At 35.2% G+C, this 24,511-nt stretch overlaps 1 protein-coding gene across 1 annotated transcript in view; it reads left to right on the forward strand.

The window, feature by feature from the left end:
• The window catches only part of LOC114330209 (odorant receptor Or1-like), a 149,431-nt gene that overhangs the window by 65,651 nt on the left and 59,269 nt on the right, over positions 1 to 24,511 (forward strand). The window contains exon 3 of the mRNA XM_028279530.2: positions 1,383 to 1,487. Within this exon, the coding sequence (XP_028135331.2) occupies positions 1,383 to 1,487 (105 nt within the window). The remainder of the gene's footprint in view (positions 1 to 1,382; positions 1,488 to 24,511) is intronic.

Genomic DNA, 24,511 nt, shown 5'->3' on the forward strand with positions numbered 1-24,511 from the left:
CCCCATGGTAAAAGCGCCTTTTGGCATCATATAGATTTTGATCCTTGGACTATCCACTACTTATTCTCAAATTTTCAAGCAAATCGATCCATTCTGTAAAAATTGCGAGGTTTTCTCCTATTTTAAGCTTCATTACTTGGACTATAGGTCGATTTTAATGAAATTTGGTGGACTGTTTATGTATGTTATACGTATTTTTTTAACAGATTACGAAGATTCTAATTGCAATAAAAGTGGTTGAAAAACGTTGAACAAAATCAGGCTTATTTTGTCCCATTATTTTGTATTTATTGATATTTTACAGAAAGGGTAATACATTAAGACATTTTGAACCAGTCGCATATCATACAAAATTCAATTATCTTTATTTAATTTTTTACAACTTTGTTCCAAAACGAATCGTTTTAAAGTTATAAGCAAACAAAATAAAAATATTTTAATTTTTTTATTAATGTTCCGGCATATTTGAGAAGGAGCATAAGTCAATTATTATTATTGAAGTTGTCACCTAACTTTATCTGCAAAAATCCGAATGCCACCTCTCACATCCACCTCAAAACAGATCCGCCCTATGTTCATTAAGCAACATTTTTTATCTGCTTCGGCCTTAACGATATGGAGAAACTTAATTTTAAGATTTTTACTTTGTTTTATTAATTTAGAATTATACTGTATGCAGTTTAGTTCCTAAGCAATGTTATTTGCATAAAATCAAAAATCTAACTTACCAGATCTCCAGTGGTAGAGATAATTCTTAAATCTCTAACAATTATTGATATTATCAAATTTAGAAAGTTCTACATCTTTCATTCCAATATATTCTTGGATCACATTAAAATAAACCGTTAGAGATTTCACTCCCCTTTGGGCCGTGAAATTAAAGCTGTCAAAGTGTCACTCGTGATAAAAATCGACAATTTTAGAGCTCGCGTGTAATTACTAATGAAAATATCCAAGTAAAATGTTAGCGGTGCTTTACTAACGGAGTGTGTAGTCTCGATAATTCGGATGCGGCAAATTGCTAAGAGACGTGTTTTCTCGTCACATAAAAGAAAAAGCGAAAGAAAAATATTACCTGCTCTGACTCTTCTTCTGAAAGTGCCGTGCATTTCTGCGTAGGCCTCCATTGTACATTTTCTTGTCTGGTAAGATGTTAGAGATTAAAAATTAAATTATTCTTTTTTTAGCAGCATTGCGAAGCATTTCATAGCTGTTGAAGTATAATATTGTAACACTCTGTATAAAATATGTTTTAAGGTATGGCTCTACATTGAAAATTTTGACAGGCGACATTTTCCGCCTTTCCCCTTAAGGTAGACCTTTCTGTATTACTGAAACATTAATTTTTCTTTACTTTTTTAAATTTATAAATTATGTTTCAGGAAAATGTTAGTAAAGTCCAGGTGATAACAATGACGTTTTACTTGGTTGGTCATTTGATCCAACTATATCTTTATTGTGCAACTGGGAACGAACTTTTATACGTGGTACGTATGATTCTTTATAGTCCGTATACATAAGTATTGATACAGTGCGCTTAGAGTATGGAAGCATAAAGATATCTGTAACACTCCGTAAGACATAATATGTATAGTAACAAAATGTTGGTTATGTACTAATACGCCAGTCAATGGGAGCAAGAATAGGATATTACCTCCGAATTTTATCCTACTGCATGGATTTTAATGAAATTTTGGTCCCAGCCTCTACTTATCTCCTTATTCAAAGTCTACCGTATAGTGTGCTTTTATCTTGGGGGTGGTTCGAACCCCTTCTCAGGGGTGGAAAATTTGTTGGCTAAAATTATCACGGAATTCGCTAGGGAACCTAATTCTAAGCAAAAACTGTTCTATAATTTTTTTTTAAAAACTCAATTCTTTTTGAATTATTCGTGGTTGAAAAGTGGCCATTTTCACTGAAACATAATACCTTTTCGAACGGTTTTTTGTGAATACCTTAAAAACTATGCATCCAACTATGGGCCATTCCACGAACATATGCCTATTTTGGATTACTTCGACAACGAATATTTTACTGTGCAACATAAGAAGTACGAAAGTAAATGACGCTAATAATTATAGGCTATTGATTATGTACTATAGAAAGGAACTACAACGTTAACGGGGTTTTATTATTTCATATGGTCAATGAATCTCTATATATGAAAAAACCGCGGAGTGCTACCATTTAAAGGGGTGCGTTTTTGAGAAATGGGTGAATTAGTCCCTGGGCACAGGTTACATTAGGGTGAGTTCTATGCACTTTTGGTACAAACACGTCTACATAAAAATTGTTCTTCGTTAAATTTCCTATCTAAATATAACTTTTTAAAGTCAAAGATACTTTTTTTTACAAAAATATATTCAAAGGAAACAGCACAAAGAAACCCAAAAGAAAGAAATTTTGTTTCTTGTCCCATAACTTTTGTCCACGGGTATATAGGTGTAGACATTGCTTCACAGAAAAAAAAAACTTACATATTTTTTCTTTAAAATGATGTTTGGTAGAGGTCATTAGGATTTATAGTTTTCGAAATATGATTTTTCAAATTTCGCCACTCACAGCAATTTTGGGCAATTTTCCTTGTTATTTCGCAAATATTGTTCTGTAACTTTTTTATACGTAAATTTAGGCATATTTATTGGTCCACGTAAGAGGAATAGAAATCAATTACCTTTAAAATGTTCTACTGCATAATGTTGTACGACTTCTTTTAAAGAGGTTATCTTTTTCAAGATTTTATACGTTTAGCGAGTTTTTATATTTTTTACGATTATTTTTTAAATTTTCCATTATAACTTTTTTTTTATACATTTAGGTATATATTATATAATAAAAAGAAAGCTTATTTTGGTTTCTTTAAAATGGTGTATTATAAAAAATTCTAGGATTATTTTTGAATAAGATATGCTTTTTCAAAATGTAATAAGTACTAGCAACGATTTTTGATTTTAGGATTATTTTTTAAATTTTTCATTGTAATTTTTTTATGTGATTGTGTGTTATGATTGAATCTTATTTTTTATAGGTAATACTTTGGATCCACTTGACTCGGACTTGACTTGACTTGAAGCTCCTGCACCACAAGATTTGCTTGAAAAAATAGCATGTAAATGTACCAAAGAATGTACAAAAAACTGCGGTTGTAGGAAGATAGGAATTAGTTGTTCAATATTCTGCAAAGGGTGCATGTGCATGGGTACTAATTGTGGGAACTCTAAGATAACTAAGATAACTAAGGTGTCAGAGGAAGATATTGAATCTAATGCTAACGAAGAGATGAACTTTGATTCTAAAAATTTTTTAAATGTCAACGTTTAAATAATTTTAACTAAAGTGATGTTTTCTAAGACTAATGTTTTTGTAATTTTTGTAAATGAAATAATTTTAAATAATACAGTTAAAAAATACCAACGAATGACTAAGTTTCCATTATTTAAATATAGATGATACACCATTTTAAAGAACAGAAAGTGAGCCATCTTTATTGAGCAAAATATAGTATATTCATGTACAAGAAAAAAAAGGTATAATGAGAAAATTTAAAAAATAAACCTAAAATCAAAAATCGTTGCAAGTACTTAATACATTTTGAAAAATATTATCTTATTCAAAAATAATCCTAGAATTTTTTGTAATACACCATTTTAAAGTAAACAAAATAAGCTTTTTTTTATATAATATAATATATACCTAAATGTAGAAGAAAAAAGTTATGAGAAATTTCAAAAATAATCGTAAAAAATAATAGATATGTTTTTATATTAGGTATTATAATATAATATATAATATATAATATATAATATATAATATATAATATATAATATATAATATATAATATATAATATATAATATAAAATATAATATTATATAATATATTATATAATAATATTATTTTATTTTTATATTATATTATAAAAAATCGTTAAAAGTATAAAACATTTAAAAACCATAATCTCTTTAAAAAAAGTCGTACAGCATTATACAGTAGACCATCTGAAAGGTAATTGATTTCTATTCCTATTACGTGTACCATTGCATATACCTAAAGTTACGTAGAAAAAAGTTACAGAACAATATTTGCGAAATAACAAGGAAAATTGCCCAAAATTGCTGTGAGTGGCGAAATTTGAAAAATCATATCTCGAAAAATATAAATCCTAATTACATCTACTAAACAACATTTTAAAGAAAAAATATGTAGATTTTTTTCTGTAAAGCAATGTCTATACCTATATCCTCGTGGAAAAAAGTTATGGGACAAAAAACAACATTTCTTTCTTTTGGGTTATTTTGTGCTTTTTCTTTTGAATATATTTTTGTAAAAAAAAGTATCATTGACTTTAAATAGTGATATTTAGATACGAAATTTAACCAGGAACAATTTTTATGTAGATATGTTTGTACCAAAAGTGCATAGAACTCACCCTAATGTAACCTGTGCCCAGAGACTAATTCACCCATTTCTCAAAAACGCACCACTTTAAATGGTAGCACTCCGCGGTTTTTTCATATATAGATGTCCATTGACTATATGAAATAATAAAACCCCGTTAACGTTGTAGTTCCTTGTAGCTATCTTATTTTGAATATAATCAATAGCCTATTATTCCAATAAACAACAATGTAATTTGCAATTTACTTCAATCTTCAATACAACAATCCAAAACAGGCGTATGTTCGTGGAATAGGGTATAAAAACGATATTAAACATTTTTGTAAGTTACAAAAAAACAAAGAGACACAAACTCTTCTAGTTATAATACAAAAAGAGATATGGTAGGTGAAAATAGTTTGTTTTTTGGTACATTCGCAAATTAGTATACTCAACTTGAAATAACAGGGAAACGGTCGATTTTAGGTGTAGAATGCTACCAATACCTTTTGTAGTGCTTGAAAATACCTTTAAAATGAGCTATATTAAAGATCCAATGCATTAAAACTAAGCGAGATATGCTGCAAACAAAATTGATAACTATTGTGTAAGAAAAAACGAGAAGTAATTTTAACCCCCATCCACCAAAATGTAAGTACTTCGTTTTATTTCTACAATACCTTTTACTATAGTGTTATTTCTATGTACAGAAAGTTGGACGGGTTTAAAATGAATGGTTTTTGAAAAAAAAGATCAAATTATAGAGCACTTTAAATTTTCTTTAAAATCTTCCTTTTTCTCCATGTACCTTGAAAATGATAAGAGATACAGTAATGAAGGATAAAAAAGAAATTTTTATCTAGAAATCCCTACATTTTTGTGTAGTATCTTTTTTTCGTATCTCTTATCATTTTCGAGTTACATGGAGAAAAAGAAGATTTTTAAAAGAATTAAAAAATGCGCTCTATAATTTTAATCTTGTTTTTTTCAAAAATCATTCATTTTAACCCATTTATGCCCAACGGGTCGTTAACGACCCAACTGACAAAAATATGTTCCAAGCAAATATGTCGAATTTACCAGTCGCTGTTGGTTTACAAATTCATTCCTGGCTATGCAAGTAAGCAATTTATTTAGTGCAAAACCGTTTATTTCGCTCGTAGTGTTCGCAGAATTACATCAAAATAAAAATTGAATAGGGTTCTCAGCATGGCTTCATTCAAACGTGTGTAATTACATTTAAATAAATCATTTTATTATTTAAATTCATTTTATATAGATAAACATAAGTTGTATTAACACATTATAATATTACTAGTATGAAAATAATTTGATATAAATATGTTATAAATATAATATTATATTTTGATGGGTCGCTAACGACCCGTTTGGCACATGACACATCATATTGAGAAAATGTTTTTTTAGTAAGAAACCATTATCTAATGCAAAAAGTCTGGAGGAAATAGATTGAAAATAGTGAGACTAGATCGGATGATAAATCTCTGATGTTTGGGATAAATTGCTTAGGTCTGAATTTCACAACAATCATATTTTGATGCCTTCTGGACCAAAGAAATCCACTATTTTTATTGGTACATACGGTTTAAGTCTGCAATTGTTCTATAGACATGTTACCTAATGAGCATGGAACGGAGCCAATTCAAAAAGCAAGCGTATATTCATCAAAAGAAAAACTAAAAATTCAAATCGATCAACAATTTGTAATTTCGCAATACAACAAATTTATGGGCGGAGTCGACTTGATGGACAACAACATTTCGAACTACAGTATAAAATGCGTGGAAAAAATGATACTTTCCAATATGGCTATGGGTGCTGGATGTTTGTGTAACTATTGCTTGGACACTAGCACGACAGTTTGGATATTAAAAATGACAACTTAGAATTTAGAAGATATATAGTTCGTACATTATTATCTAACTATGGAAAGTCGTTCTATCCGTTCTTCTGGACCTCAAAATATGTATAGCAATAATTTCTGCTCCATCCCCATCAACACAGCATCTAATCATTAATGGTGCTCAAAGAAGGAGATTTCGTGTATGTTCAAATAAAACTACAAACGCATTACATGCGATAATGTGAAATTCCACTACACGATAAATTCTTCAAAGATTATCACACAAACTATTTTAAGCCTTAAGTAATATAATTAATCTATGCCTGCTTAATTGTTTTAAAAATAAAGTAAAATAAAATGTTATTGCATAAAAGTAATTATTTTTATTTTGTACCCCTATGTGTCCAACGGGTCGTTAACGACCCAGCATATTTTTCGAAAATCAGTTTTTGAAAAATTTTTTTAGTCATTTTTCAATGCATTTTAGAGTATTTTATTACATTCTTGAGAAAATCATTGATATATTTGACAAAAATAGTTGTGGGCATAAATGGATTAAACCAGTCCAACTTTTTGAACATATAATTAATAAAAAATGAATAACCATTTTCAATTTCGTTGCAAAACGAAAATACAGCCGAACCATATTCCAGTCCAATCAGAGAGTGCTGCAAGCACCTCTACCGGTTTCGAAACTTATTAGTCTCTCATCAGGAGGCACATATGCTGCTCTCCCTGATCCAACCAAAACAAACCCCAGCGTGCAGTCCCGAATTGCAACGAACGAAATGGCATAGATGCCCTAGCGGCAACTGCTAGCAAAAGACTAAGTTTTCACTCTAATGGCATATAACATATCCCACCAGAATGAAAACAATGGGAACCTTCTCTGGTTACACCTCCGAGGCTTCTACAATTTGCAAGCCATACGGATGCTGAGACTAAGGAAGATGAGGGAATTCTACAATTTACAATTCACGTCACATCTGCTCAGCGCGGTAAAGTTCCAACGAGACTGGTTCCCTTCATACTCCACACAGAGTAAATGTAAATCAAAAATGAATAACCATTTTCAATTTCGTTGCAAAACGAAAATACAGCCGAACCATATTCCAGTCCAATCAGAGAGTGCTGCAAGCACCTCTACCGGTTTCGAAACTTATTAGTCTCTCATCAGGAGGCACATATGCTGCTCTCCCTGATCCAACCAAAACAAACCCCAGCGTGCAGTCCCGAATTGCAACGAACGAAATGGCATAGATGCCCTAGCGGCAACTGCTAGCAAAAGACTAAGTTTTCACTCTAATGGCATATAACATATCCCACCAGAATGAAAACAATGGGAACCTTCTCTGGTTACACCTCCGAGGCTTCTACAATTTGCAAGCCATACGGATGCTGAGACTAAGGAAGATGAGGGAATTCTACAATTTACAATTCACGTCACATCTGCTCAGCGCGGTAAAGTTCCAACGAGACTGGTTCCCTTCATACTCCACACAGAGTAAATGTAAATCAAAAATGAATAACCATTTTCAATTTCGTTGCAAAACGAAAATACAGCCGAACCATATTCCAGTCCAATCAGAGAGTGCTGCAAGCACCTCTACCGGTTTCGAAACTTATTAGTCTCTCATCAGGAGGCACATATGCTGCTCTCCCTGATCCAACCAAAACAAACCCCAGCGTGCAGTCCCGAATTGCAACGAACGAAATGGCATAGATGCCCTAGCGGCAACTGCTAGCAAAAGACTAAGTTTTCACTCTAATGGCATATAACATATCCCACCAGAATGAAAACAATGGGAACCTTCTCTGGTTACACCTCCGAGGCTTCTACAATTTGCAAGCCATACGGATGCTGAGACTAAGGAAGATGAGGGAATTCTACAATTTACAATTCACGTCACATCTGCTCAGCGCGGTAAAGTTCCAACGAGACTGGTTCCCTTCATACTCCACACAGAGTAAATGTAAATCAAAAATGAATAACCATTTTCAATTTCGTTGCAAAACGAAAATACAGCCGAACCATATTCCAGTCCAATCAGAGAGTGCTGCAAGCACCTCTACCGGTTTCGAAACTTATTAGTCTCTCATCAGGAGGCACATATGCTGCTCTCCCTGATCCAACCAAAACAAACCCCAGCGTGCAGTCCCGAATTGCAACGAACGAAATGGCATAGATGCCCTAGCGGCAACTGCTAGCAAAAGACTAAGTTTTCACTCTAATGGCATATAACATATCCCACCAGAATGAAAACAATGGGAACCTTCTCTGGTTACACCTCCGAGGCTTCTACAATTTGCAAGCCATACGGATGCTGAGACTAAGGAAGATGAGGGAATTCTACAATTTACAATTCACGTCACATCTGCTCAGCGCGGTAAAGTTCCAACGAGACTGGTTCCCTTCATACTCCACACAGAGTAAATGTAAATCAAAAATGAATAACCATTTTCAATTTCGTTGCAAAACGAAAATACAGCCGAACCATATTCCAGTCCAATCAGAGAGTGCTGCAAGCACCTCTACCGGTTTCGAAACTTATTAGTCTCTCATCAGGAGGCACATATGCTGCTCTCCCTGATCCAACCAAAACAAACCCCAGCGTGCAGTCCCGAATTGCAACGAACGAAATGGCATAGATGCCCTAGCGGCAACTGCTAGCAAAAGACTAAGTTTTCACTCTAATGGCATATAACATATCCCACCAGGACTGGAATATGGTTCGGCTGTATTTTCGTTTTGCAACGAAATTGAAAATGGTTATTCATTTTTGATTTACATTTACTCTGTGTGGAGTATGAAGGGAACCAGTCTCGTTGGAACTTTACCGCGCTGAGCAGATGTGACGTGAATTGTAAATTGTAGAATTCCCTCATCTTCCTTAGTCTCAGCATCCGTATGGCTTGCAAATTGTAGAAGCCTCGGAGGTGTAACCAGAGAAGGTTCCCATTGTTTTCATTCTGGTGGGATATGTTATATGCCATTAGAGTGAAAACTTAGTCTTTTGCTAGCAGTTGCCGCTAGGGCATCTATGCCATTTCGTTCGTTGCAATTCGGGACTGCACGCTGGGGTTTGTTTTGGTTGGATCAGGGAGAGCAGCATATGTGCCTCCTGATGAGAGACTAATAAGTTTCGAAACCGGTAGAGGTGCTTGCAGCACTCTCTGATTGGACTGGAATATGGTTCGGCTGTATTTTCGTTTTGCAACGAAATTGAAAATGGTTATTCATTTTTGATTTACATTTACTCTGTGTGGAGTATGAAGGGAACCAGTCTCGTTGGAACTTTACCGCGCTGAGCAGATGTGACGTGAATTGTAAATTGTAGAATTCCCTCATCTTCCTTAGTCTCAGCATCCGTATGGCTTGCAAATTGTAGAAGCCTCGGAGGTGTAACCAGAGAAGGTTCCCATTGTTTTCATTCTGGTGGGATATGTTATATGCCATTAGAGTGAAAACTTAGTCTTTTGCTAGCAGTTGCCGCTAGGGCATCTATGCCATTTCGTTCGTTGCAATTCGGGACTGCACGCTGGGGTTTGTTTTGGTTGGATCAGGGAGAGCAGCATATGTGCCTCCTGATGAGAGACTAATAAGTTTCGAAACCGGTAGAGGTGCTTGCAGCACTCTCTGATTGGACTGGAATATGGTTCGGCTGTATTTTCGTTTTGCAACGAAATTGAAAATGGTTATTCATTTTTGATTTACATTTACTCTGTGTGGAGTATGAAGGGAACCAGTCTCGTTGGAACTTTACCGCGCTGAGCAGATGTGACGTGAATTGTAAATTGTAGAATTCCCTCATCTTCCTTAGTCTCAGCATCCGTATGGCTTGCAAATTGTAGAAGCCTCGGAGGTGTAACCAGAGAAGGTTCCCATTGTTTTCATTCTGGTGGGATATGTTATATGCCATTAGAGTGAAAACTTAGTCTTTTGCTAGCAGTTGCCGCTAGGGCATCTATGCCATTTCGTTCGTTGCAATTCGGGACTGCACGCTGGGGTTTGTTTTGGTTGGATCAGGGAGAGCAGCATATGTGCCTCCTGATGAGAGACTAATAAGTTTCGAAACCGGTAGAGGTGCTTGCAGCACTCTCTGATTGGACTGGAATATGGTTCGGCTGTATTTTCGTTTTGCAACGAAATTGAAAATGGTTATTCATTTTTGATTTACATTTACTCTGTGTGGAGTATGAAGGGAACCAGTCTCGTTGGAACTTTACCGCGCTGAGCAGATGTGACGTGAATTGTAAATTGTAGAATTCCCTCATCTTCCTTAGTCTCAGCATCCGTATGGCTTGCAAATTGTAGAAGCCTCGGAGGTGTAACCAGAGAAGGTTCCCATTGTTTTCATTCTGGTGGGATATGTTATATGCCATTAGAGTGAAAACTTAGTCTTTTGCTAGCAGTTGCCGCTAGGGCATCTATGCCATTTCGTTCGTTGCAATTCGGGACTGCACGCTGGGGTTTGTTTTGGTTGGATCAGGGAGAGCAGCATATGTGCCTCCTGATGAGAGACTAATAAGTTTCGAAACCGGTAGAGGTGCTTGCAGCACTCTCTGATTGGACTGGAATATGGTTCGGCTGTATTTTCGTTTTGCAACGAAATTGAAAATGGTTATTCATTTTTGATTTACATTTACTCTGTGTGGAGTATGAAGGGAACCAGTCTCGTTGGAACTTTACCGCGCTGAGCAGATGTGACGTGAATTGTAAATTGTAGAATTCCCTCATCTTCCTTAGTCTCAGCATCCGTATGGCTTGCAAATTGTAGAAGCCTCGGAGGTGTAACCAGAGAAGGTTCCCATTGTTTTCATTCTGGTGGGATATGTTATATGCCATTAGAGTGAAAACTTAGTCTTTTTTTATATAATTAATACTATAATAAAACGTATTGTAGAAGAAAAAACATGTATTTAAATTCTGATGGATGAGGGGTTAAATATACTTCTCACTTCTTCTTAAAATTCATTAGTCATAAAGTTTTTTGCAGAATATCTCGCTTAATTTGAATGTAATCGACATTTAGTATTGCTCATTTTAAAGGTATTTTTAAGCTCTATAAAAGTTTTAAGTATCATTATACACCTAAAATCGACCGTTTCTCTGTTACTTCAAGTTGAATACACCGATTTGAACATGCAGTAAAAAACAAACTTTTCTTACCTACCATATCCCTCTTTCTATTTTAACTAAAAGATTTATGAAAGAACGAATCTCTTTGTTTTTTTATGACCTACAGAATTATTTTATATAGTTTTTTTGTTAGATGTATAGTTTTTAAGGTATTCACAAAAATCTGTCCGAAAAGGTGTCATTTTTGAATGAAAATGGCCAATTTTCAACTACGAATAACTCAAAAAGTATTGAGTTTTCAAAAAATAATTAGAGAAAAGTTTTTGCTTAAAATTAGGTTCTCTAGCCTCTGCCGTGGCTATTTTAATCAAAACATTTTTCACTCCCGAGAAGTGGTGGGAACCACCCCCAAGATAAAAGCGCACATCGGCATAGGGTAGACTTTGTTTCCTGAGATATTCCCTACTTACTGTGAAAATATCAAGTAAATCGATGTAGTAGGATGGAATTCGGAGCCAAATGCAGTAGACTCGCGATTATCCGAGGTAACTGGGACCGTGACTACCTCGGATACGGAAAAACTCGGTTAACACTGAGATTGGTTATATTGATAGAAAAACACGTAAATAATCATAACTGTGGATATTTTAATGACAAAATTAATACAGTACTGTCTATAAAAGATAAAAACATTTACCTTATCAATATTACTGTTTAAAAAAGTCTTTGATTTTGCATAAGCTCTTTTTGATTTTGAATTGGCGATGTTGCGTCAAGGTTGAAAATTGTAACTCACCTGTTATTACTTTTGCCTGGGTTAACCGAGGGGCTCGGATGACCGAGACTCGGATAATCGCGAGTCTACTGTACCCTCATTGACTGCCCTATAAGGTTGTTTAAATGTAAAGGTACGAAACGACACTGTGGATATAAAGTCTTTATTCAAATTATTCACCCTTGGCCTGAGCAGCACAACCATCCCATTGATTAACAAAATGAAGGATACTTTGTTCCCAGAATTCTTGTGGCCGTGACGAGACCCAGTCCATCACAGCGTGCTTCAGTTCGTAGTCAGCATTAAAGCGCTTCCCTTTGAGTTGTTTTTTTTTTTCAGGGGACCAAACACATAGAAATCGAAGGGCGGCCGATCACTTCTCACTAGGTCGTCCACCTCAGAGTTAACAGTCCTAGGGAATCTTCCCTATTACACCTAGGGAATTTTCAGCCAGCTTAGGGAAAAAGGGGATTTTATTCAATTCTATGAAAAATCTAGGGAACTCTTAATACATATTTGCAAGACGATTTTAAAAAATCTGTTGTATTTTATAAACTTTACAAAATTGCACATGTGTTGTCTCTTTGGAAATCGTATTATTCGGAATACACAGCAAAGCGTCGAAGTTTAGAAGTGAAGAGAATATGACAGATTATTCCCCATTCTATTTGTCATTAAAGGCAAACAAACATCAATAAGGTTATGTTATAAATCCATAATTAATCAGGGTTGCTGATTTATGTGATGTAGGATTAAATTATTATCCATATATAAAATCCTCGAAGAGATTTCTCTGGGATTGGGTTCTTCCATTACCATTGTATAAACAATGATATAAACAATTTCTATAGTTGGAATATTATTAATTTTTTGAGTTTGACACAGCATTATATCACATTGTTGAGTCAAAAAAGAACAACTGAAATAGAAAATATAAAAATATTAGATAACCATCAATGTTTGATTATTTTGGTTGGTCGCTTGTCAATATTAATCGATTCGAATCGATCAGCGTTTCGATTATTTTAATTTTGACCATTTCGGACATTATACAGTGTGGGAGTATAATGCTAGAAGTGTACAATATTCTCCGTACAATGCTAGGATTGTCCAATTTGGGGCATAGCTCGTAACATATACACAAAAATACTAGATATACTCGCGGAGCACATCCTGAACTTACCAAGAGGGAACACGCATGCGCGTTAGCTTTTCAGAGGGAAAAATTCGACCTTATCTAACGCCCAATTTTGGCTCTCTCCCTCTGGATAAGTTTAGGATGTGCTCCGCGAATAGACTTATTGAAAATATATAGGGAATTCTAGGGTAAAGTGATTGTCAAGTTGTTAGAGAAATCTAGGGAAATTTTGGCAAAAAGTCTAGGGAATGTTTTTTTTGGTGGTCGTCTGACATATGTCTCCAATGGAACTGCAGCCTCATGGGCTTATTGTGCCAACCATCCTACATTTTATGTCACCCAATCCACAAGCTTGGTTCCACGTACCAAATTGTACATCCCTAGCATGTGTTGGGTGGCATATTCTGCTGGACTTAATTTTGGTTGTCCATAAATAGCCTACGGACATGTCCTGGTAAAGAGACAGTGAGGTCGATTTGAATCTGCTCCGCAATTTAGCTTCAAAATTACTGAGGTATTGCGAACAGATAAATCACCAAAGTCTTACAAAGTGTAAATAAGTGAATTAAGTAATTTAGAGTGTAAACTAAACAAGAATTTTAAAAGTAAGATCCAACCATTATTAACCTATCCTAGCTTAAATAAAAATATATTTTAAATTACTAACAGTAAAACAATAATTATCATTAAGTTTTTTGGCACTGATAAGAAGTCACGGTTCGCTGGGGCGACTAGCCGTTGCTTCTTTTCGCAGTGTTAATGACTAATAGATAAATTCAAGTTTTTTGCACCTATCGAAAAATACAGAGTCGAAATATTATTGTTGATATAAATAAATAACCGATAATTAAACAATTTTTAAATAATTTTAAAAGTAAAATAAAATAACAATAATATTAATACAGAGTAATAAGTAAATACAGAATTAGGTCTCTAAATAAAAACACAATGAGTGAGCATAGAAGCGAAACTGGAAGCGAGGTAGAAACAGACGAAGAAACTAAACGGAAGAGAACGGAAGGAAACGATGACAGTTTTGAAAGAAGTAAAAAAGCAAAGAGAACACAACAGAAAAATGAAGCAGACAAAGATACAAATGCAGTCATGATTAGAATGATGAAAGATCTTAAAACAATAAGCAATTAATGGAAATGAGGCAAGAGAATCAGAACTTGAAAAGAGAAGTGAAGCAACTACAGGAAAGAATCGAATACATAGAAAAATACAGTAAGAAGAAAAACCTGATAATATCAGGATTAAAAATGGACACAAACGACGATAGAAACATTAGAGAAGAAATGGAAAATTTCCTAGTCAGAGAACTGCATGTTAAAGTGAAATTAAGGAAGGAACATAACAAACACAAGCACCGACAGAAAGGGAGATAATAACAGTAATAAAGGACCTAAAAAATAATAAAAGTGCCGGAGAAAGCGGAGTTCCAGCAGAGATATTAAAGGTAGGAGGAAATATACTGCAGCAAAAAATAGCTGGACTTATAAAGAAAATATGGGACAACGAAAAACTGCCGGAGCAATGGAACACAGCACTAATCTGCCCAATTCACAAGAAAGGTGGTAAGACCATATGTGAAAATTACAGAGGAATCGCACTGTTAGAAGTGGTGTATAAGGTATTAGCAAAAATTATAAGAACTAGATTGAAAGCTTATGAATCAGAGATAATAGGAGAATACCAGGCTGGTTTCAGACAGGGAAGACGAACAACCGATCAAAATTTTTTGCCAAAGTTATTGCAAAACAATAGTTATGAACAAAATCTAGGATTACATATGCTCTTTATCGATTTTAAACAGGCTTACGACTCAATCTCACGAAACGGGCTATACGAAGCAATGAGAGCACTAGGAATATCAGAGAAGCTGATACGATTAGTTAAAATGACGTTAACCAACACAGTCAATAAAGTCATGATAGAAGGCAGTTTTTCAAATCAGTTTAACGTCAACAGAGGATTAAAACAAGGGGACCCCCTGTCAACAGACTTATTCAATCTAGTACTAGAAAATATAATTAGAGGAGCCAATATCCAGACAAGCGGCACGATTCTTAACAGAAGACAACAGTGTATAGGTTTTGCAGATGACTTGGTGTTTCTGACGCGTTCAAGAATAGAACTTCAAAAAATGTTCAAGCAATTTGAAGAAGAAGCAAAAAAATATGGCCTGACTATAAACCAAGGAAAAACCAAGTATATGGAAATGAGAGGAGAAAATGCTGAAGAAAATAAGTGGATTACTCTAAGGACAAATGACAAAGATTATAAATTTGAGAAGGTAACTGAATTTGAGTACCTTGGAGTCACAGTTACACATAGAGGAGACGAAGAGAAAAAGATAGATAAACGGTTGTTAAAAGGTAGCAAAGCAGTAGGTTCATTAAACGCACTGTTGAAGGCAAAAAACCCAGGGCTGCCAAGATCCGAGCGTATGAAGCAATAGTGAGACCAACGGTGCTGTATGCATGTGAAACTTGGACAATGAACCAGAAAGTAGAAAAGAAGCTAGAGATTTGGGAGAGAAAAATATTGAGAAAAGTTTTTGGTGGTATAAAGGAGGATAACGGGGAATGGCGCAGAAGAACAAACCAGGAGCTAATGGAGATGTATAAGAAACCTAAAATAACTCAGAAAATCAAGGCACGGAGAGTTAGATGGTTGGGCCATGTTTTACGAATGCCACAAGAAAGAAACGTCCTAAGAGTTTTATCAGCAGGAGAACAAGGGAAGAAAAGAAGAGGGAGACCACGAAGGAAGTGGTTTGATGCCGTCCGGACTGACCTAGAAGAAATGGGTACAAGAGACTGGAGAGGACAAGTACAGGACCGCAAAAAGTGGAAGAAATTAGTCAAGACTATCGAAGCCAAGGGCTTCTAAGGCCTGTAGGGCTGTTATATATAAATAGCCTGCCTCTTGTGATCCAAAGCCTCACACTCGTACAGTACATGACATGCTGTTTCAGTTCCCCTACTGCACAGTCTGCAGTTAAGGTTCCCTTCGTACAGCCCAATTCTATTCAGGTGTTCTTTCAGGGCACAGTGACCCGTGAGAAGACCTGTAATTATGCGGAGCTGACTCCTATGTAATTTTATTAGTTCCTCAGCTCTCCGTTTTGAGGGTTCCCTTATTAAGGGCCTCTCGTGTCGCTGACCAGGTACGTTCCCCCAGTATTCTTTGTGTTTGTTTTTGACCCATTCCCTGACTTGTCCCCTAATTATTGTTTTAGGTACTCCTAGAGCAGGTTCTGGGCTAAAATATGAAGTTGATGAACCGTTCCTTGCCAGCTCATCTGCTTCCTCATTACCGTCTATCCCGGTGTGTCCTGGCATCCAGAATAGAGTTACACTATTTCTTTCGGCCAGTTCTTCCAGTTCTTGCCGGCATTCCCATACCAGCCTTGACGTCACTTTCGGGCTCATTAGTGCTTTCAGTGATGCTTGGCTGTCTGTGAGTATATTGATCCATCTATTTTCATAGGCCCTCAAGTTGTTCATTGTGACACACTGCAGAATTGCGTACATTTCCGCTTGACACACAGTTGTGTATGTTCCTAGTGAGAAACTGAGTCCTACATTCTCTGTTTCACTAAAAGTACCAGCTCCAGTGCCTTCATCGGTTTTTGATCCGTCTGTATACCAGATCGTTCCCCTGATTTTGCTACTGATGCTGTTCCACTCCCTTCGGTCATTGATTTCTATTCCGAAGTTCCTATTAAATGTGTATTTTGGTACCATGTGGTTGGTTATCAGATAAACTTACCCCACCTTGGTTTCAAATCTGCTTATGCCCAAGGTTCTCGTATTTATCCCTTGGTTTTCCTTGCAGCCCGTATGCTCCCATCCTCGCTTTCCCTTTGATAAATATATCAAGAGGGGGTAGGTCTAACAGGGTTTCCAGTGCCGCCGTCGGTGTTGTTTTTAGTGCTCCCGATATTCCCAAGCATGCAAGTTTTGTATCCTGTTTTTCCATGTGTGCGTCTGGTCAGCATTAATGTCGCCTCCGCTCTTTTAATTACTCTTTCAAGCTGACGGTTCCAGGTAATTTCTGGGTCCAGTATAACCCCTAGATACTTTACCTCTTTAGACAGCTCCAATTGTTCACCATTAAGGATCAGAGGCCCTAAGTCCTCCAGCTTCCTTCTTCTGGTGAACGCAATTGTGACTGTTTTGGAAGGACTGACTCTAGGGAATAAAATAATATCATCTGGCAACCCTGGTCCACCTTTTCGATGAGATCGGCAGTGGCAGTGATAGCCGTGTGGGCCTGGCCAGTCTCGGTTCATCAACCACCAGAAACCCGATAACGCCTCGCTGTTCCTCAATCGTCTAATTTTGCAATGTGAACGCCATGATATCCTCACATCGCCGATCCGGAATAAGAATGACGTAACAGCAAAAAGACAAATTTTTCAGGAGAACAAAAAAGATATTTAAATATTTAAAATAGGGATTAAATGAGAAGTAATCGTCCAGGAGCATCGGTATGGCGTTTATTATTATGATGGCTTTTAGTTTCATACCCATCGGTTCGAATTTCATTATCTCAATTTAATCCCCCCATTTTCAAGGTTATCTACAGTTGCGTCATTCTTGATCTGAAAATTTTTCTGTACAAAAAACTATTTTTAAATATTTATTTTGCCGTTTATTCTTACAGCGGTGGCTCTTATTTTCATCCCTATTAGTCTGAATTTCATTATCTTAATTTAGTCCCCCCATTTGCAACCCTATTCAGAGTTGCGTCATTCTTCATCCGAAACAAGGTCTAAAATGGTGCGTATTTCAATAACGACGCAACTAGCGTGTGGTGGCTCAGCATATAGTTACAGTTCTGTCGCTTTTGTATCATCTGTATACAGTATTTTAGAAGTTAATTACGCAATAAACAGGAATTGACAAAATTTGCAGTTACGTCAGATTTATTCCGGACCGGCGGCATCTAAACATTCCGTATATGTATATGGAACCTAGGAGTTTTCTATTGGCTCGTTGCAGCACGCGGTAATATTTTAACCAATAGGCGGCGAGGTTCCAAACGCATATACGGAATGTTATTCGGTTACAAATTCATATACGGAATGTTAAATATTCGTACACCTAAAAAGATAAGTTTATATTAGAGTCTCTTAAAAGGAGATTGATTTTAAAATACTTGTTACTGTTCATTGAAACAAAAATAAGACAACTATAGTATTTGGAATGTTATTTGGTGCGAATGTTAAATATTCGTAGAACAAAAAGACGATTTTTATTAAAGCCAGTTAAAATGAGACTGGTTTTTAATAGTATATTATGCAACAAGCATTTAATGATGTTCATTATGAAGCGAGTATAAGGGATACGAAACGAACCGCCTAGCGGCGAGTACGTACATAGAGTACGAGCTACATAATGATAATTAAATGCAAGTTGTATTCACGATTTTTTCTACGATCGTTCACAAAAAAAAATATATTCAAATTTATTAATTTTGTAAAACAAACAAATTAAGTAGTTTGTCAGTCTGTTTGTCAGTGACAGTTTGTTTACATATTGAGAACTGTCAAAGCGTATATATTTGACTCGCCATTGGGTACTGCGCGTGTGCCACCTTTATCGCGAATGTTATATCGCGATTCTATTGGTTAAAAAATTGTATCTTATTGAAAATCTGTATCATAATGTAGTTCATTATGATACAGGTAGTGACATCATAATTGATATAAGTATGAGAATAGAAAAATTATTGTTACTGTATTATTAAAGTTCCATAGGGAAAAAGGTTTTCCTGTAGTTGGCTGTATACCATATAATACAAAAAAACGAATAAAGTCCTTTATAAAAGGTCTATATTTAAAATCCCTAAAAAGGGCTACATCACAGAACTAGTTTTCGATTGGTTGACCAATCATCATCAGTGCTTTCCTAAAATGAATATAACCTTATAAAATGGTGCAAAGGTAAAGGTTTTAAAATTTTGACTACGTTTAAAAAAAGTTGTACGTTATACTCACGTGATCTTACATGCTAACCACCAAAATATTTGTAATTATGTAATATATGTAAATAAAATTTGCAATATTATATTTTCGTGGTTAGCATGGTAAGGTCACGTGAGTATAACCTACAACTTTTTTTAAACGTAGTCAAAATTTTAAAACCTTTGCATCATTTTAACAGGTTATATTCATTTTAGGAAAGCACTGATGATGATTGGTCAACCAATCGAAAACTAGTTCTGTGATGTAGCCCTTTTTAGGAATTTTAAATATAGACTTTTTATAAAGGACTTTATTCGTTTTTTTGTATTATATCGTATAGAGCCAACTACAGGAAAACCTTGTGGATCTTTAATAATACATTAAAAATAATTTTTCTATTCTCATACTATAAAATATATCAATTATGATGTCACTACCTGTATCATAATGAACTTCATTATGATACAGATTTTCATTAGGATACAGATTTTTAACCAATAGAATCGCGATATGATATTCGCGATAAAGGTAGCACACGCGCAATAACCAATGGCGAATCAAATACATACAATTTGACAGTTCTCAATATGTAAACAAACTGTCAGACTGACAAACTACTTAATTTGTTTGCGTTACAAAATTAATAAATTTGAATATATTTTTTTGTGAATGATCATAGAAAACATCGTCTATACAACTTGCATTTAACTATCATTATGAATCTCGTACTCTATACGAAACTCGCCGCTAAGCGGTTCGTTTCGTATCCCTTATACTCGCTTCATAATGACCATCATTAAATGCTCGTTGCATAATATACTATTAAAAACCAGTCTCATTTTAATTGGCTTTAATAAAAATCGTCCTTTTGTTCTACGAATATTTAACATACCGTATATAAATTTCGCACCAAATAACATTCCAAATACTATTATTGTTTTATTTTTATTTAATAATACAGTAACAAGTATTTTAAAATTATTCTCCTTTTAACAGACTCTAATAACAACTTATCTTTTTCGGTGTACGAATATTTAACATTCCGTATATGAATTTGGTACCGAATAACATTCCGTATATGCGTTTGGAACCTCGCCACCTATTGGTTAAAATATGACCGCGTGCTGCAACGAACCAATAGAAAACTCCTAGGTTCCAAATACATATACGGAATGTTTAGATGCGGACCGGCGACATGAACTGCCGCGTGAATTGGACGACGCTCTTATAAAAGCATTCTACTCTCTCCTGCGAATGCGGGCGCCCGCCCACCAGGGCATGCCCTGGTTTAAGCCAAAGGCTACATTTGTATCCCTGGATGTCTCACTACGTTATCCCAAAGTAAATAAGTACTTTTTTTTTAAATTTAGGAAAAATCTTCTATGGGGATGAATTTTTTTGACGGATCTAAAAAAACTTTTTGGTAACTTCGACATTAAAATAAATCTTTAAATAATAATACCGTGAACTTATACCAGTAGTACTTGTATGAAATAATCATTTCTTTTCACCTAAACCTTTATTTAAAACAGGTCCAAATTTGAAACATTTTTTTTTTGTTTGGTTTCTGGCCTTGGTGTTGAACCTTTAGCCACGTAGTTAAATATCTTCTTCTTTACGTGCCATCCCCGCTACGGAGGTTGGCAATCATCATGGATATTATTAGCTACATATACTATTATTAGTTACATATACATACTTATAGCTAGCTCAGGGTAGTAATGTGTACCTAGTGTGTATGTTGAATAAATGTCTTGTTACTTTGAAAAGTCAAATTTGAAATCTAAGTCAATATGTTGTTCTGAAGCTATTTCTTGTGGCATTTTTATAATTAACTATTTAGATGAGAAATAAGCCACAATAAATTGAAAAAAAAGTATTATTTTGTATTTTGACAACGATACCTGATTTGGGCGTCGAAACGTTAATAAATTTTTTTTTTTTTTCAATTTAATTGTGGCCTATTTCCTATCTAAATAGTTAACTAAGTCAATATATTTTTTTATTGGTCTATAGAGCAGCGGTTCTCAATCTTTTTGTGTCATGTACCACCAAATACTTTTTATTATTTTTGGTACCACGTAACTGAAATACATATCTAACTAGGTGATCTAATTAACTATAATAGTGTGCTGATTTTGGCTGTTGATGCGTTTTGTGTACCACCTCAAGAAATGAAATGTACCACCAGTGGTACATGTACCACAGATTGAGAACCGCTGCTATAGAGGTTATATTTGCGGTTTTCAGTTAATTTTCCTATCAGCGATAACTCTGAAATATTAATTTCTTTTGAGAACTATAGTAATATTTTTAACTTAAAATTAGTTTTAAATAAGTTTTTGTCAACGATTTTGTCAGCAGTCAGCTTTAACCAATATTTATCATCATCTAAAAAGTAGGTTAGCTGATAGTGAGAAACAATCAGAAAATATTTATTTTACCAAAATAGTGGCTGAAATGAATGTTTAATGATTTTTGTTTGCATTTGCATTGCTTACAGAATAAACAATAATTTTGACTTGATTGTATTTTTTAGAAACATGGATCGCTAAATATGTATTCAAATTTTGATCTTGTGAGCAGCTGCCCTTATAAAATATTCGGTAATAATCGCAGATGTTGCAAAGATCCTTTATTACGAATGAGTAGAATCGCAATGCGCCGTTGTTCCGAAAATCGTACCACCCAACTTTGCTCGGTATATTGTGATCTACACTGAAAAAATGTTTCCAAATATATGAGGAAACTGTTAAACCGTATTAATCTGATTAAAGTATGTTACATTATTTGCTAGGCCGATATTTATTAGGCCTGGATCCCGCTTACGATAAAAACGTTTATTAATAGCAAGCTGAAAATTTGTTAATAGCTTGACGGTGTCTAGTCGGAGAAACTTTGATGTGCGGGAACACTGGAACAGAGGAAGTTTTAATTGTGGAACAGTTTAAAAATTTGGAACGTCATATTACGAAAATGTCCCATTTATTTTGTCGGACAGAACGTCCAATTAATTTGTTACCCTTTCATTAAACTCCCATGCTAAAATCAGACTGCTATTACTAATCAACATGATTCCTGTCATTTGGCATGTTCTTCGTGTTCCACTCATTAAAATGCGGAGTTGGTGGTAAACACCAGTCTGATTTTTGTATGAGAGTTTAATGAAATGGTAACAAATCAATTGGAAATTCTCTCCGACAAAATACGTGGAACGTTTTCCTAGTCTAATGTTCCAAATTTTTAAACTGTTCCAAAATTAAAACTTCCCCTGTTCCAGTGTTCCCGTACATCAAAGTTTGTCCGACTAGACAGCGTTAAGGTATTAACAAATTTTCAGCTTGCTACTAATCTACTTTTTTTTGGTACGCGGGGTCCAGCTCTACATAAATATACAGAACAATATAGTTTTAAAACATTTAGAGGTTTGAAACAATCCCCTAAAAAGGGAATTTGAAAAAACAGAAAATAATTATTAATCTTCTGCGTCGGGTACACTACATTAATGAACATTTTTCATTACTTTAACAAAATTTTCCCTACTGTAATTCTTCTTCTTCTTATGCAATCCTCTAATGAATGTTCGCTATCACGTTTAGAGGCTTGGGTAGCTGATTCGTATTCGAGGGCGGCGGACAAGACATCGAGCAGCGTCTTGTGACGAGCTAATCGCAGTGTTCTTTGCATTTTATGATCACGAAGGCCATCAGTGAATGTTGGAAAAGCCAACTTTTCCATCATGTCTTCAGGAGCTGTTGGATATGCATATCGTACTAACCTGGCAATATCTACCTCGTATTCTTGAAGAGCTTCATCTTTCTTTTGTCTTTGATTTTTAAACTGCGACTGATAGACATGCTCTAAATGTTCGTAACCGTATCGCATATTTAGTCTCTTTTTGAGTTGCTCGAAGTCATCTGTTTCCTCTACTGCTATGGTCTGGAGGACATCCAAAGCGTCGCCTCGAAGAGGAATATTGAGGGTTTACAGCCTTTTCTTTTTCGGACCATCCGTTCGCTCTTGCTGCCGATTCGAACTGTTTCATATAATTGTTCCATGACGACTTTCCGTCGAAATTTGGCACCTTAACACGAGCAAGACTTACACTCCCTTCAACTATCGGCCGTGGCTCCAATTTGTATTTGGTTTCATCATCTTTAATATCTGATAAGATGGGTTCCATCTCTTTGTCTGCTTTTTTCGTTTCCTCCATTTTCTTTTCCATTTCTTTGATTTTTTCTTCAAAGGTAGATTTTAAGGACGACATCTTGTCGTCAAAATCAGAAGTGACTTTAGAGATCTCGTTAGTCATCTTGCTTTCAAGGGTTGAAATATCACCCGAGACTTTCGAAATCTCACTAGAAGCTCTATGTTCTAATGATGTTATATTCTCTGAAACTTTCGAAACATCCGACGAAACTTTCGAAATCTCGCCAGAAACTAATTTGAAAGATTTTACCAGAAATTTTGCTCTCTGACGATGTAACGTCTGTCGAAACTTTGTTCTCTAACGATGCAATGTCTGTCGAAACTTGGGAGATTTAACCAGAAACTTTGTTCTCTAACGATGTAACGTCTGTCGAAACTTTGTTCTTTAACGATGCAATGTCTATCGGAACTTGAGAGATTTCACCAGAAACTTTGTTGTCTAACGATATAATGTCTGTCGAAACTTGGGAGATTCCACCCGAAACTATCGAAATCAAAGCAGCATGCTTGTCTTCAAACAAATAGGTTTCTGGATATTGACCCTCTTCTTGCAGAGCGTTCCTTAGACGTTCGGCTAGATCAGCCTTTTTCACAGTAGTGTCCATGTCTCTCTCTTCTTATTCGTTTCGTAGCTCCTTAACGAGCAGCTCAGTAAGTTTCTGCTTATGCTCTGAAGACATGGTCACACACTTTATTTATTATCATTTATATTGAGTTATTATTAAAGATTCCACACTGTATTTAAACCGAGTATATTTTCTTTATCATTATCCACTTCTGATCACCACTGTTACAAACCTGACTTTTCTATGGTCTTTTAGGCACTAATGTTTAGTTTTAGATGACTTATTTATATTTAGTAACTTTTAATTACAAATTCAAAAGTACACCGACGGTTTCAAATTTAAAACTGACTTACTAATAGGCTATTGATTATATTCAAAATAAGATAGCTAAAAGGAACTACAACGATAACGGGGTTTTATTATTTAATATGGTCAATGAACATCTATATATGAAAAAACCGCGGAGTGCTACCATTTAAAGGGGTGCGTTTTTGAGAAATGGGTGAATAAGTCCCTGGGTACAAGTT

The sequence above is a fragment of the Diabrotica virgifera genome, chromosome 5 (assembly GCF_917563875.1).
Source record: "Diabrotica virgifera virgifera chromosome 5, PGI_DIABVI_V3a".
NCBI lineage: Eukaryota > Metazoa > Arthropoda > Insecta > Coleoptera > Chrysomelidae > Diabrotica > Diabrotica virgifera.